A 16,344-nucleotide genomic window follows, 5' to 3' on the forward strand; every position below is an offset into this window, starting at 1 on the left:
ACCAATGGTGGCTACATGATTGTTTGTATGGTTATACAACCACTAATGCACTAACCAATGCTACCTACCCCATGGATAAGTCTGTAAAGAATGACTCGGATTTATTATCTTTCAATTGATTTACGCGGCCAAGTCCGAATAACACAAAGTAATCTTTTGTTGAAAAGAGATACGGTTAACAAAGATTCAGATTGGCCCATAAACCCAGTGTATATACGTAACACATGTTGTATTTCCATTGAAGTTGTAGCATTAATGTCAGCATTGGAATGTTCTGAGTCTTTTGTAGATTCAAGTCACAATGAAAATACCCCACGAAGTTTCATAACACATACAAACAGAGCCAATAAAACAAAGGGATTAATAATAAGACTTAACTACTAGAGGTAGTGTACTATTGAACAACCCCACATTTCAGATTTTCAAAGATATAATTTTGACATTGTTCTCCATTCTACTTCTTTGTCTATATTTTTTGTCAGACAAAAAAAGTGTCTTATATACAGAATACGGATCTTATGTCTGTCTTTAACAAGCCCCGGACAAAAAAAAAAAGTGAATTTGGTGCATGCACTACATAGTTAACAATTGACATTTTACCAATAGACACGACCTTTGTATTGTTTTCTTGTCTGTCTGTCTGATTGTTTATTTGTTTTCCAATAAATCTTTGTCGTTTAGCCTTCAAAAAAGGACACCACACACACACACACACACACACACACACACACAACTCTACTTTTTTACCCCAGAGAAATATCATCCATATAATAACAAGCTAAATAAGAAAGTCAATAGAAAATAACTCTTTAGTATATATCTACTACTATAGAGAAAGGGTATTAAATTACTTTCAAACAAGATCACATATAGCAAACAAACAAAATCCATACAGAATTAAGGTTATACACAACTCGTTAAACCAATTGTATTTCAAACTACTTATCTTTACTGTTGTGTTTCCTCTTTTTCAAAAGAATTGCTCATCCAGGTTTCGTTGGGTTCTTTTTTTTTTCAACAACAACCCCAAAACCAACAGACAAAAATAAAACAAATAGAGAAAGAGAAAAAAGTATAATCCCCGTCATTCTCGGTCACTCACACTCAACGCAATATCCGCGTTTTTTCCATTACAAACTTAGCACCACCACAAGAAAACTTTCAAAACTCGTTTCTACTACTGGTACATGGTTCCCAGAAGGCAAGCCACTAACTGATACCCATACTAGTTACCACCTTTTCCCTTAATTCACTCGGCAAGCTAATTTTACTTGCATTGTTCGATATATATCCAAACAAAGAGAGAAAAAACAAACAAGAAAAAAAAAAATCGAGACACCGTCATACAGCACAAATTCATTCAAAGACTCTTTTGCATGCTTTCTACTTTTAATACAACAGGATACATGAATACCACTAGTATTGGACTTAGGAGTGAAACATCACACTCATCTTTGAATCACATTCCTGATGATGGGAGGCTGGAAGAAGAGCCTACTCCAACTCCAACTCCAACTCCACTTAGTGCTGAGTCTACTCCCATTGAAAAGGAAACCGACGACAACAGCAAACATACTAAAACCAAAAAAACGAAAAACATTCCAATGGAACTAACAGCATATGGTACAACTCCTTCAGGTAAACCACGATTATTCGTTTGTCAAATCTGTACACGTGCATTTGCGAGATTGGAGCATTTGAGGCGACATGAGAGATCTCATACAAAGGAAAAACCATTTAGTTGTGGAGTATGTCAAAGAAAATTTAGTCGGAGAGACTTGTTACTACGTCATGCACAGAAGCTACATGCTGGTTGTACTGATGCAATCACTAGACTTAGGCGTAAGTCCATAAGGCTGAAAGAAGATGAAGGTGAAGATGAGGCCAGTCCAGTAGCTCAAGATACAACAAAGATAAAAGCTGAACCAGTAGAGTTTAACTTGAACTTGTTTGACTCGAAAGCCAACACGACTAAAGCAAAAGTACTGAAGGCAAAACGTAATAGCAGTGCGTTTGCACAGCAACCATCACTCCCGACGGGTGCCACAGTGACTCCTGCGTCGTCTACATCTTCATCAGCCAACGCTACTAGAAAGAGCTCCAATCCAGCTAATTTGAAAAGACAAGCACTTGAGCACAATAGGCATACACCTGATTTGACTGGTTCTACGGGGATCGCCATAACTCCAACAAGAGCGAGAAGAGGAACTTCCTTTTCAGCACAGTCGGGTGCAAACTATGCTGTCAATATACCCGAGTTTAGTGATGTATATCCACAAAGTGACAATGTTGAATTTTCAACACCTCAATTTTTGCCATCAAGTTCAGCAGATGAAATGAATTGGCTAGATAATCTTGCTCATATACCCGGATTATCTGATACTTCCAATATTGTCAAGATGCAACGTACAAGCTCCATAACGTCTGGTATTAATGGGTACCCAACGCCACCAGTCAATGTTAGTCATCATGGGTCATTTTCCCACCCTTCAACTTTTACGGCAATGGGGCAAACAAGAACTGATAGTGTCAATAGTACAAATTCGCAATTTGATGGAGGATATATGATGCCAACAGTTACATTGACAAGTCAAGAGATTCAGAATGGCGTAAATGCGCATCATCAACACCAACTACAACACCAGCACCAGCACCAATTACAACAGCAGCAGCAGCCACCACCGCTACCACAACAACAACAACAACAACAACAACAACAGCCTCAACAGCCTCAACAACAACCTCCACCACCTTCACAAGCTCAACCACAGGCTCAACTGCAAACATTTCACCACACTGGACAACTCGACAAGTACTTGGATGGTTCAGGATACTCCTTTTACGATATACCTGATGATGTTTTGGATCAAGCATTGCATATGGATCCTACCTCGCATATTCGAGTATTGACTCCTATACTTCAAGAACCCGATGAGGATCGTGTACCTGGTAGAACCGATGAAGCCGTCAATCCTGAATGGAATTTCCTTAATGATATTGATGAATTGACTCACGAAATTGATGTTGGAGCTAAATTCATGCCTGGTGGATACTCCTTTTATGGCGACCAGTTTTCCGCTAGCTCTTCTGGCGTTGACGCTAGCTCTCCAGCTAATTTGAAATCGCCACCTAAAGCCAATAGCTCTCAGCTGAATGTAGTGAATCCCGTTTTTGAAAACACAATTGATCAACATACATTGCTAAATTTGGAAAATGCAACAACGCCTCAAAGGGAACTCTTTGAGCAGATGCCCAAGATGAGATTGAGCAATTTTTCAAGAAACAAAATGTTCACCAATCATATGCGCCAGCTAATCAGTCGTGCTTTGAACAAGTATCCCATCAGTGGGATTTCTACTCCAGTTATACCCTCAAATGAAAAATTGGAATCATTTCTTTATCGGTTTGTTGGGGAATTTTTGGCTCATTTTTCATTCATACATGTGTCAAAATTGAATGAGTATGAGATTATGAGTATGGCTTCTGATGAAGACGAATCAAATGAAAGTGCTAGAGTTTGTTTACCTTTGTTAGCTGCTACAATTGGTGCGTTATTAGCCAACTGCAAAAGTGAATCCGAACATTTGTATGAAGCTTCAAGAAGAGCCATTCACATTTATTTGGAGAGTAGGAAAAACCCACCACAGACCAAAGCCAATGATGGAGGAGGTAGTACGAAGAATCCACTTTGGCTTATACAATCGCTTACGTTGTCGGTCATTTATGGATTATTTTCTGACAATCCAAACAATGTATTTATTGTTATGAGACAATTGAATGCGTTAAACTCGCTTGTCAAAACATCAATCAAAACCAACGAAGCTATTCTATTTTCTATACATGGTGAGGACAGGATGATTTATGACAAGTTGGTTGAATCAAGTAAAAAGCAAGCTGAGGAGGTTTCGTTATTTTCCAATACTTTAAGTGATGAGTTAAAGTTTAAGAATTTGATTAATTTGCAATCACAATCTCGAATTGTTTACATTATATATCGATTGACGAATTTCCTTTCCATGTTGTATAATGTGCCATTGACTTTATCGGCAAATGATTTGGGTGAATTGGTTGTCCCTAATAGAAATGATGAATATTTGTGGAGTTTTAAAAGTTATCAAGATTTCCAAGAAAGTTGTTCAATGAATGGTGAAACTTTGAATATGTATTCGCGAACAAGTACTATTCAATTTAAAGAGTTGTTGCTTCGGATATCCAAATCGGCTAGTCCTAGCGTCCCTGCAAATGAAGAGCTTGATCGTTCAATTGCATTTAGTCTTGATCAATTGGGTAAATGTGGATTCACTTCGTTGGTGCATGGAATATACGAAATCAAGCAATATAAGGAAATGGCCAAAATTGATGCCTTTAAAGTCTTGGATGAAATCAGTGTGCATTTCCCCATGGATGGTGACAAACACAAGTTGCAAAGAGATTACGAAAAGATTGATTACTTGTTGTTGAGTAACTATACCAAGATTGTCACGGCGTTGAATATGAAATTCATCAAAGATCAATTGTGGTTCAAGACTTTCCAAGATTTAGTAAACAACTTTGATTTTGCGTTTACCAGTTTCCCTAGTAAAGGTGATGAAAATGTCGATGATGACTATTTACGCGTTGCTGATTGTTGTATTGAATTGATCAAGTTGCTTTCGTTTGGTACTATTGAAATTGGCGGATCTAATTTACATCAACAACCACAAACTGGCGCAAAGCATAGTTCGGAAATTCTTGGACAAGATCCATTCAGTACTGATTTTGGGTACTTGGATAACACGTCGAATTCATTTATTGATGATCACAGTTTTCTTCATCATGAGAACACCAATAACAATCATGGACATAGTGCATCTCAAAACACAGTCAAGATTCAATTCTCATCGCAATTTGAACCGACAAAGGATCTCGTTCATGCACAAATGTTGTTTCATGCATTCAATACCATGGTTTTGTTTTCAATATATTTGATTAGACGTAAATCGTTACTTTGCAAACAGGGACTACTCGGTGATGAAACACATTGTGAATCATTGAAACCGCTCACAACTAAATTGCAACTGATGGTATCGGTGGTTGATCAAATTGCAGCAGAATTGAACCAACATGGTTATAAGCACCCTGGAGGAGATGAGTTTGGTGGTGGTGGTGGTAGTAATGCGGGCATTGCTAATCCTTCATCAACAACATCGCCTTTGCAACCGGGTGGTGGTGGTGGTTCTTCTGCACATACCAGTCCTCAAGTGAAATTGGAACATGGTTGGTCGACGTTATCCTACTTGACGAGTGGAAACCCTGCTGCGGCTACTGTTGCTGTTGCAAATGACACTTTAGAGCCAAGTATAGAAACAACATTGCACATTCTTGATGTTGGTGAATTGATGATGAGTTATTTATACGAGTCGCAATTGCGCGTCTCCATTTTGAAGAAATTGGCGGTCAACTTGCTGATGATGAAACGATATGTGGTTGAGAATAAAGATAAATTGGTAGATTAAAAGAGGGTGGATAAGAAGCAAATACGGTCTAAAGTATGTATTTTATTTCAAAAACTATAAAACACAGTGTATTTATTTAAGTAAAGTCTCCTGTAAAACTTGTATATCTATTTTGTTATTTTTTAACCAAGTGTTCTTGAATCGTATAAGAAATCATTCAAGCCCAGCGTGTACATGAATTCGTCCAACAGATCATCATTTGGTGTTCTGTTAGGTCCGCTCGCTATACCAGGAAATGATCCACTAGGCTGGTTGGCCGTGGCATTGCCAGAATTGGATCCACCACCTCCCATAGCTTGCCCAGGTTGTGTCTGTGGCTGCTGCATGAAAACAGGTGACTGCTGTTGTTGTTGATGATGATGTTGTTGTTGCTGTTGTTGCTGTTGCTGCTGTTGCTGCTGGGGTTGTTGTCGAAGCTTCTGTGGTTGTGATGGCCTTTCTTGTAGACTAAATTGTTGGCTGTACAAATTGGACCCCGTATCATCCAAATTTGCCGACTCATACGACGACGACCCCGACCCTGATCCCTGTCCATAAGCAGCATAGCCACCTCCCACGCCACCACCGCCATAGTCATTCACTGGCAATCTTGATCCATCCACACCTTGAGTTGACGTCAAATTCAGACCCATTGTCGCGATGGGCAACAACAAGGACCCGAAATTTTCCATAAAATTGTCGTAATCTTTATTGAATATATCGTGTGGTAGGAAATGTTCTTCGGTGGTTGCTGATGATGAGGTTGGCGTTCTTCCTGAGTCATAGGACAGACTGGGTGATATGTGATTAATATTTGATTGTCGTGGTTGCTGTTGTTGCTGTTGTTGTAGGTTGTACAGATTTTGCAGATTTTGCAGATGTTGTTGTTGCATTGGTTGGCTGGGGTGGGCAAACTGGTTGTTTGGCAAATTGTACAGTAGTGACTGGTGCATTTGTTGAGACTTGTTCCCATTCGATGGTGTGAGTAACTGAGTTGTTTCCTTTGCTTCCTTTGCTTCCTTCTTTAGTTTCTTTTGTTTACTTGACTTCCTTTTAATTCCATTCACATCTAGGTTGAAATTTTCCATCAAAGTATTTTGCATTTGATTTATGATTACATAATACCTAGTTGCCATGATATTAGTCTTGGAATAAAATTGAAGCACTCTCTTAGCAGAATTTAAATGAATCATCATGGTTTGAATAGTAATCTTTTCGTCTTTATAGTCGTAAGTCTCCAAGAATAATGCAGTCATGCCCGTGATTAACGATGCCATCAATACGGATGAAATCAATGCATTTGACTCGCATCTTTCCGGTAGAAATCTGGTATAGTTGATATAGCATTCCATCAACTGAATAATCAAACTCGAAGCTTTGATTGCTGCTCGACAAAAGTTGCAAATGGCAATTTCTTGTCTCCCCTTGGGTTTTTGGAATATTTTACTTTTATTCAGTTTGAAATTGATGTACATGAAAAAAGGTCGTGATAGAAGGATAACCGTGTACAAGTGTGACAAGTGAATCAATAATAGTGAAATCTTGCGATCATCAAATTCTCCATTGGGATTTTGATCACCATCATCATTCACTGCTTTATCCATTTGCAACTCTTCCGGCAAATTTGATGCCCATTGCTTCAATTCAACCGCCAACTTCTCTGCCTTGATAGTATTGACAACGCCATCAATGTAAAATTGGCGGATGATTTTACCAATGAGTTTTGCCACTTTGGTAGTCTCAATCAATGCTTTCAAGTTGTAATTCTCAATAGGCTCACCATTGGCATCCAATTCGTAAATATCAGTAGTATCAAAATCATCCCAGTCATAATCATCAATAAGTAAGGGACGTCCCAAAGTTACCGATGTGATACGATCCAATACGTACAAACTTTTGTACAATTTCCTTCTATGTCTGACATACCCTTTGTCAGTAAATGACTCATTGATGAATTTTCGATGAAGACCCAATCCTTGAGCATTCCTCACTGCTATACCTAGTATCAACCATGCAGTGCTTCGTTGATGCGTTGATGAATAGTAGAAAAATGCAAGTGCCATGGCCTCAGATATCCATAGTTTACCCACATTCATATACTTTTTAGCCAAATGGATTCCAAATTCGAAATAAGCCGATGACTTCATTTGTGGAGACTCCATATTTTGACAGATTGGATCACCAATTATTTCTGCATACAAGAGCCCCACACCAATCATTAAATTCATTAAAGAAATTTGGTCAACTGAACAATCACCATAGTTGTTGTATATAGGGGTAATGACGGTTTTTTCAAAATGTTTAATATCAAACAAGTAACAAGCTTCGTTGACATTTATCAAAAACAACCGCAATATCCTTTTCAAATTTTCACGACTCGGTAATGCCATTTGCACAACTTCTTGAACTTCATCGGTATCGTCAAATATTTCCAACGAATCAGGTTCTTCGGTGAATTCTGACTTACCAATAGTTTTGGCAAAAATGCTTCTGCATTCAAAGAGAAAGGATAATGGAGCTGATTCACCAACATATTTCAAATTGCCTTCCGCATCAAAAAGCACACGATGCAGCTCGGCCTCTTCTGCCCAACTATGTGTTTTGTGTGTGTTGTGAGTTTTTGAATGTGAATGTGAGTGTGAGTGTGAGTGCGAGTGTGAATGAGAATGGGGTTGCGAATGGGAGTTTGATGTACTTTGTGGTTTCTTTGTTGATTCAGTTGCATTTGTTTCAGTATTGTCCTTGACTACTCCTTCACCATCACTCTCTTCAACACTGCTAGAAACCCCCGACTCGTCATCGTCTTCTTCAATCAGTTCCCCTTCTTCCAACTCCGATTTTTTCTCAAATGATCCGTCGCTTTCATCAGACTTTCCAGTAACTGGGAACATTGTCAATGGTTGGAAATGTATAGGTAGTTGCGACAGCTTGTTTAACATGTTTAGTGATTTCCGATCAACTTGATCATTCTTGACAACTTTATGAACAAACTCTTTTGCGTGGGAAGTTGAAGATGTAGTCGTGACTGGTTGGTATGTTCCTGCATTCAAGGAACTATCCTTTTCAGCTTTGGTTCTTCTTTTTTTGTTTTTCCTCCGTATGGTTCTTCTATCAACAATACTGAATGTACACTCCATCTTCTTTTTCAGGCACAAGTCGCAAGGTGCTCTACCACTACATTTGAATTTCCTTTTTTTGCAATAATCACATGCACGTGACACTTTTGTTCGTTTATCTGTATCGATGCTATCTGACGGATCCATGGTGGTGGTGATTGTGATTGCTAGTTGTTAGTTACTGCGTGTAGGGAAAACGATGTTGAAGGTGGGGTCCAAAATATCGGTTCTAGCTTTTCTGCGGCGCACAAGAAAAAACAGAAGTTTGCTTAATGGTGGGGGTATTCAGTTAGTTGACATCCAGGTGGTAAAGGTGAAAAGAATGGTGTTTTGGTTAATCCTGCGATGGGTGTTACTTTGTAGTTACTATATCCAAGTCTCTAAAAGAACTATAAAACTTTATAGAAAGTAACCTCCTGGAAATGAAATTGTTGTTGAAAAATTAAAAGTATGTAATTACGTAAAAAAAGAAGGGACAAAAACTCATACTTAAAGAAGAAGACGAAAATTCTAAATTTAACAAACACACACGCACACACATACACAAGTGACATCTTTAAGGTCACTACAAACGGGAGAAGAAAGTACGGTATACCAACAAAACAATATATAACCCAGTACAGCCCTCTGCTCCTCGCATACTTTAAATGTCTCTCTTGCTGTCTCTCTTGCTGTCTCTCTTTCTCTGCAGAATGAGGTTTCCACAAACACACACACACACACACACACACACACACACACACACACATCTCCACCCCCAGAAAAAATTTGACATACATACCGCACACAAGAGAAAAGCACACCGTAAATTGTTGGGAAATTGTCTAAATAGAAAACACGAAATCAATGCAAAGCAAAAACAATAAAAGAACAAACAAAGTCCACAAATGGTAAGACCGGGTTGACTCTACTATACACACACTTTACAAAACAATAGAGAGAGCTTCGCCTTGATTAACCTCATACATACTACAACTTCTACCTTCACAAAAGGCAATACCTTTTGATATTGTGTCTTTCTTGTCTCATTCTTTTTTTTTTTTTTCTGAATTGGGATTCTTCCGCTAAACAAAACACCAATAGTACTTCTCTTCTCACTTCCCCCTCTGGAGGTATCTTCTCTTTCAAAATGCATCTAGAAGTAAGGGGCACTTACAGTTGAGTGATTCCCGATAGAGTTTTTAGGTTCAGGCTGCCCTAATGCTAGGTGTTTATCCACTTGTGGATGGTTAGTCAAACTATCCTTCTTTCGAAAAAGGGGTTTAACTCCGAGAGTGATATTATATATCTAAACTCCGGGATACAAAAAGAAAAATCACTGTCTCAAAAACTTGCATAATCATCTCTACTGCAAATGAATAGGAGGTACGTGGGGCGATGATGATGTAAGATGAGAGAAAAATGTAATGTTGCAACGAAAGGGAAAGTTTTATCTGCATGTCTTCTCCCTGCGTATAACCTTCAATCTGTTCAAGATAATGGGCAAGGGATCTCACTTGTGAAAGAAAACATTGCAATTTTTTGCACAGTAAAACTGGCTGAGCTGTGTTGGACTCTAAGCAAATTAGCATTCCAACTATTCGCGAAGCACCAACTTTTAAAACTCAAAAACAAACCGGCTCCGAGACACTAAACTCTTGCTTTCGTCAAAGCTGACTCAACTTTAGTTTGACACTTTAATGGTAGCGTAATACGTATGTGTCTTTATGGGTTCGGTGATCGGACTTGCCTAAAATGGAAACACTAATGCCACAGCAATTCAATCAATATTTTTGATTAGTAAGAAGCAAAGCATTGATAAACTTCCTTTAAACCATCATTATAAGAGCAATCCCATTACCACACACACTAACACACACACACACAACGCCATACACCAATTGACCTTCAACGTCTTTGTAAAATAATGTCATTGCCAATCAAGTTATACACATGCGGAACCCCTAACGGATTCAAAGTTTCCATCTTTTTGGAATTTCTTGGTCTCAAATACGATGCTATTCCCATAGACATTGGTAAGAATGAATCCAAGTCTGATTGGTTTGTCAAATTGAACCCCAATGGACGTATCCCCACCATTGAAGATCCCAACTTCAAGTCTGATAATGGTGGCAGTAGTGGTAGTGGACCATTGGTTTTAAGTCAAACAGGTGCTATATTGCAATATCTTGCAGACACTTATGATAAACAACACAAGTTTAGTTACCCTTATGGCACTGCTGAATACTACAAGACTTTGGAGTACTTGATTTTCCAAGTTAGTGAAAATGGACCCATCCAAGGTCAGGCAAACCACTTTATCTTGTATGCGAAAGAAAAAGTACCATATGCTATTAATAGGTACACTACCGATGTCAAGAGGATTTATGGTGTTTACGAAGACATATTGTCAAGAAACAAAGCTAATGAAGGAAAGTATTTAGTTGGTGATCGTTATACTGTTGCTGACTTTGCCTTGTTTGGATGGGCAGTTGCTTTAAAGGGATTGGATATCGATATTCATCAATGGCCATTATTGAGTAAATGGCATGATTCATTGTTGAAATTACCTCAAGTGAGGAAGGGTCTCCAAGCAGTGCCAGCCAAATGGATTGAAGAATTTCTTGAAAACATTGCTTGATAGAGATTCTTTTCACTTTGGATGTCTATCGGTAGCTTTATAAAGGAATTACTGGTCAGTTAGCTTACAACTGATTTTACTGTATAGCATTGGAAACTCTGTCAATCCTTCTCTAAATGCAATTAACAATGATCTAACAAATATACACAAATATGCATAATCAACTCTATAAATATAATCTAACCAGTAGATCAACACAAGAAAGCCAATGAAAACTCTCCCTCCTTCTTCCTTCCTCTTCCTCCCTCTCTCTCCCTCTTCCTCCTTCTCTCTCCTTCAACACAAGCAAACAAACAATGCATAAATAATCATGAAAGTGATCAATCCACTCATCCAACTATACCAACTCACATACATTGAATCAATTAGCTGATTATTTGTTCGTATATCCAAATAAAGCCAATAGTAATTGATACAATGATGCCTTTTGTCATTGATGAGTTTATATCGACTGTATTGTTGCATTGTTGATTTATTATACTGTTTGAGACTTGTGTATGGTTCAGAAAAGTATGTAAGATCTTCAGTTTCAATGGAGGCGAGGTATTGGTTTAGTTGAGATTTGAACTTGATTTGTGTTGGGTTGATGGGAGTGTTGGTGGTGCTGATGGTGGTGCTGATGGTGGTGGATGTGGTGGAAGACGAAGTAGTAGGGCGGTGTTCAGTGATGGATGGTGTGTGTGAACGAGGTTGGATTTGCGCCTCAGTGGGGCTCACTGCCATTTCCGTTTCCGTTTCCATTTCCATTTCATTACTTGGTGAAGCCGCCAACGCTACGCTTTTATATTGAGGTGGTGGAGAAGAAGGAACAATAGATATATCATCAACGCTCTTTTCATCAGCATTAAACAAACGTATGTTCTTTTCTTCAAGATCATCATCATCTCCTTTGTTTTCTTCCACTAATGAATCCTGCAACTCATCCAATGATATCCGTGGTGAACATTCAGTAGTAGTGACAGTATAGTTAGGTACCTTTTCTAAACAACAGCAACAACACTTATCCTCACCTTCACTCTTGGATGACGCATCATCAACAAAAATGGTACTAGTGCTACTTGATCTGCTTCTTGTAGAAGGTTCGAACTTTGTGTTTGATGATGATGATGATGGTTTGTTTATGATATGTATTTTGACAATAGCACTCTTTTTGAACTTGGTCAACTTAGCAAGCCTGGCAAGCTTGGCCTTGTATTTAAGATATGTCTTGCTGTTGATATTACTAGTGTTGCTGGTATTGCTTTTGGTGATTGCAAGTGTTGGTGGTGCCACATCTGTGGTGTAATAATCTGGTTGTAGTTGTGGCATAGTTTATGTGTGAGTAATGACTAGTGTAGATCAGCACTTTGAGAATTCAGAAAAGGGCATGAAAAAGTAGTGATTTTTTGAAAGGTATACTCTTGATTAATCTCAAAACATATCACCATCAGTGTTAAAGTTGTAGATTGTGATAGAAACTTGCTCGATATATATATATAATACAGTGTAAGTTGTGCGATTGTGATAAAATCCAGCGGTTAAAATATAAAATCATCACAAAATAAATAAACAAAAAAAAAGAAATTTTCTTCTTTCTTTGTTCTGCAGCAAACAAAATGAATCATCCATCGGGAATAAAGGGAAGAAACATCCGAAACTATAACTTAACATAAATCCTCTCCCATCTTCCATCCCCATAAACCTTAAAACCATAGCAAGAAATAAAGTTTCATACTAGACTTGAATGACACCTTTTTTTTTATATATGTCTTGTCCTCGGATATGCTTGGAGATTAATACAACAACATTTAGGGTATTGTTGTTGAGAGTCTATTGTCTATATCATTTAGTTTCCGAGAATATTTCTTCTTTTTTTGCGTCTATTGTTTTGTTACAACTAAGCCGCATAATATTCATAGTTGTTGTGATACACGCTTTGCTCCTGAAACGCATAAACAATAGCCAACAATAGACACAGGACATATGTATCTACGCTTGCGTCACCTTTTTGCTGCTGTCTCTCTTCTCCCTGGCTCTTTATTGTCACCTCTATCCTCAATACGTATTTAGCTTAGTTCGTGATGAAAATACAATACTTCACTTGTCTTGTTCGCAGCTTATTTGTGTAACATTACATTGCATCGAAATTTGGACAAGGAAACAACAACAAGCGTGGTTGCAACAATCATGTAACTATTGAACGACATCTACATCTCATGCATCTGTTCCACTCAGAAATGAGCTAGACTTTCACAAGATGTAAGAAAAAATTTCGGTTTCATTCCGGTTGCGTGGAAGTGGGGCAGATCCTTTTGAATAAAATTGAACTTTACCCCACTATTATCCCCTCCAAACGTTTGATTTACAACTTTTTTTTTTTTGCTCACCTTACCTTTTATTGTCCTTTGTGAAGTCTACAATGCCGAGGCAAACTGGTAATAGCGATAGATACACCCTCACAACCAAAGATCTTACTCGTAAATGTGTCTAATAATCTACTTCCCCGATATTTCGTTCTTATAGTTGCGTGGTTGCATGATAGCAATTCTATGCACACGCAAAAGTTTAGAAAAAAAATGCAACCACTAAACTCCATCTAGCAAGTGTTTGCTTACCGCCACTTATCTATTACTTTTGCTTCCACGCCAGGCGAGAGAAAGCAAGTTTGATGTTACAACGACATTTCACTGCTCATTCAAGAGTTTGCACACTTTGTTCCATTTTGTTCGTGTCGCAAATTGAAATTTTCCTTTTTCTTTTATGTTCCTCCATTTTCCCGAAACTTTCCTTTTTCCCAAAACACCCGAACCATGGAAGTGTGCAATCAGCTGTAAGTTTTTCCTCGATCCATCCTTTAAGGAGGGCCTGCATCCATCATATCAAGAGGAGCACCCACGTAATGTGATTCCCAGAGTAATCACCCCGTTGTAAATAACTCGTGCCCTATACACATACATGTCATTATCATTCTATGGTTACGAGCCACAGTACTTGACAAAATACGAGAGATCTCTTTTTTTGTCTAAGCAATTTGCATCTGTCTTGAAGATTGTAGTTTAAATACTTTTCCAATGTAACACAGAACTTCAACAACAACTAAAAATGCTTTATTTTTGCTTGGCATAGACTTACCGAATGCGGTATTTATTGCGCTTTTGTTAAAGTTTGCGCTTCATTCACAACAACAAATGCATGCATCAACAAGCACCAGGAAAAAAGAGTTGCAATGGACAAAGGGGAAGGGATATACATTGCAAACGAAAAACAGAGATCTCAATACAACCACACTTGTTCCCCAGAATTTAAATCATGATAAACGTAATAAAAATGTATATTATTACATAGTATCACTTTCATACGTACCTTCTTCAACTGACACTTACACAATTATCACGAAGTCTCTAAAGAAAAAGCCAAAGGAAAGACCAACCGAACAATACTTCGAACACAACAAATGCCAAGCTAATGCCCCTCAGTTGAAAGCTACGGTTGCATCTTTACGCAAATAAACCTCCTCTTTCGATAAAAATAGAAAGAAAAGACTTTTGGCTGGGTATCAAATTCGTCCAACTGTAAAGATATAATCAATCATTTCTTTTTTACCCTCCTTCTGTTGCCTAGTTTTACCTAATAGGTAAAAATGATTGTTACCTTTGAACAAAAAGAATTAAAATGCATAAACAACCAATGTAATCACAATCCACCACGCAAACTACTTTAATATAGAATAGATTGATGAACAAAAGTGCTACACTTGTGTGAACTGACCTTTTATATCACATAATAGCAACGGAATACTCTTACAGAAATCCCACCAACTAAGAAACATAAAAAAAGAAGGATCTCCACAAGGCATTTGATAAGAGAATTAACTAAAAGAATAATTTTCAGAGTCTACAGTACGTCATTATCAATACAAATAACTAATTAATAAATGCATTTGTAGTTTCTTTTCATCAATCAAAGTTGGAATACGTACTTTACTCAACAATGTATGGCTAGCTGCGCCAACATAACAATGAACGCATTCAAAGATAATGTGAGACACTATGACCCTGTGTTCCATCATCAAAACTTACAAAGTTATATCTAAGAAGAGAAGGTGTATCTAGAAGGAAGACGCATTCTACCAGACATTAGTGTAACGTACGAGCATCGACTTCCCGAACGTGATTGTGCTGAGGTGTACACAATACACTTCGTGCTCGCCCAATAAATCCTGATCAAAGTTTTTGAATTTTGATCAGGAGAGTCTGTAATCGATTACTCTTTGTTGTCCCAACTGTAAAAAAATACAATCAAAAGCACCCCTGGTCTTGACACGAAAAGGACGTCTTTCTTTGATTGTAAGTTACAGTTATCGTTTTCTTTTGATCGGCATATTCACAACAACCTTTGGCTCTTCCAATTGTATTTACATCATACGCGGTTATATGATAGATACCTTTGAAAAAAGTCCATAGCAAGACCCAAAAATAAATGCAATAATGCACACCATTTTCCAAGACCTGGTAAATCCTCTGGTGATACCAAAGACGTTGCTGTCAACCATTACATCGTCTACTTTTTCAATCTTTAGTAATTGTGCAGGATATTTAATTCCATTTAGTTTCTTGATTTTTAAATTTTGCAACAGTTTTACAACAAATATTCAATCGATTTGTGAAAACCTCCACACTTCTACCTACAAACGTTTGAAAAGTGCATATATTTACATACATATGCGAGTAAAGTACTGTATTTCAAGTAGAATTAATCCCTTTTTGCTTAGTTATCAGCCATTAGAGATTTTTACACGTGACTGTTTGTTTTGCCGATCGTAAAACTGGCTATAATATTTGCGAACTACACGCTCTTTTAGCTCAGTTGGTAGAGCGTTGCACTTGTAATGCAAAGGTCACTAGTTCGACTCTGGTAGGGAGCAATTGTTTTTTTTTTCGTCACAGTGATATAAGAGATATACAAAGTTACCCACCATGCTATATCTCTTTCCTACCTCTGCTCGTCTGTTCTTTATTTCACAACTTTTTCTCTCGTTTGTCACTTTCCCGATTCAATTTTTTTTTGCCACTGCTCAAATCTGGTGACAAAAGCGGGACAAAAAAGAAAAGAACAAATCAAAAACAAAAAAACTTACAAAAGCAAGGTTCGATTT

At 37.8% G+C, this 16,344-nt stretch overlaps 4 protein-coding genes and 1 non-coding gene across 5 annotated transcripts; 3 read left to right on the top strand and 2 right to left on the bottom strand. All coding sequences in view use genetic code 12, as the record gives it.

Annotated features, from left to right (window-relative positions):
* Positions 1-1,406: 1,406 nt before the first annotated feature.
* Positions 1,407-5,495, top strand: ADR1 (DNA-binding transcription factor; the record flags this gene model as incomplete). Its single annotated transcript, XM_036811029.1, has 1 exon — positions 1,407-5,495. One exon carries the CDS (start codon positions 1,407-1,409, stop codon positions 5,493-5,495), a length of 4,089 nt encoding a protein of 1,362 aa, XP_036667507.1.
* A 122-nt stretch (positions 5,496-5,617) lies between these two features.
* Positions 5,618-8,737, bottom strand: CPAR2_401480 (Zn(II)2Cys6 transcription factor; the record flags this gene model as incomplete). The annotated part of the gene is made up of 1 exon (XM_036811030.1): positions 5,618-8,737. One exon carries the CDS (start codon positions 8,735-8,737, stop codon positions 5,618-5,620), a length of 3,120 nt encoding a protein of 1,039 aa, XP_036667508.1.
* Positions 8,738-10,496: 1,759 nt separating this feature from the next.
* CPAR2_401490 (glutathione S-transferase family protein) lies at positions 10,497-11,210 on the top strand (the record flags this gene model as incomplete). Its single annotated transcript, XM_036811031.1, has 1 exon — positions 10,497-11,210. The coding sequence occupies one exon, from the start codon at positions 10,497-10,499 to the stop codon at positions 11,208-11,210; it is 714 nt and encodes a 237-aa protein (XP_036667509.1).
* Positions 11,211-11,486: 276 nt separating this feature from the next.
* Positions 11,487-12,518, bottom strand: CPAR2_401500 (uncharacterized protein; the record flags this gene model as incomplete). The annotated part of the gene is made up of 1 exon (XM_036811032.1): positions 11,487-12,518. The coding sequence occupies one exon, from the start codon at positions 12,516-12,518 to the stop codon at positions 11,487-11,489; it is 1,032 nt and encodes a 343-aa protein (XP_036667510.1).
* Positions 12,519-16,040: 3,522 nt separating this feature from the next.
* Positions 16,041-16,113, top strand: CPAR2_t_cp_Thr(UGU)_67. Its single transcript has one exon. It is a non-coding gene; the product is annotated as a tRNA-Thr (tRNA).
* Positions 16,114-16,344: the final 231 nt, after the last annotated feature.

Source organism: Candida parapsilosis, contig 006372 (assembly GCF_000182765.1).
Source record: "Candida parapsilosis strain CDC317 annotated contig 006372".
Taxonomy (NCBI): Eukaryota; Fungi; Ascomycota; class Pichiomycetes; order Serinales; family Debaryomycetaceae; genus Lodderomyces; species Lodderomyces parapsilosis.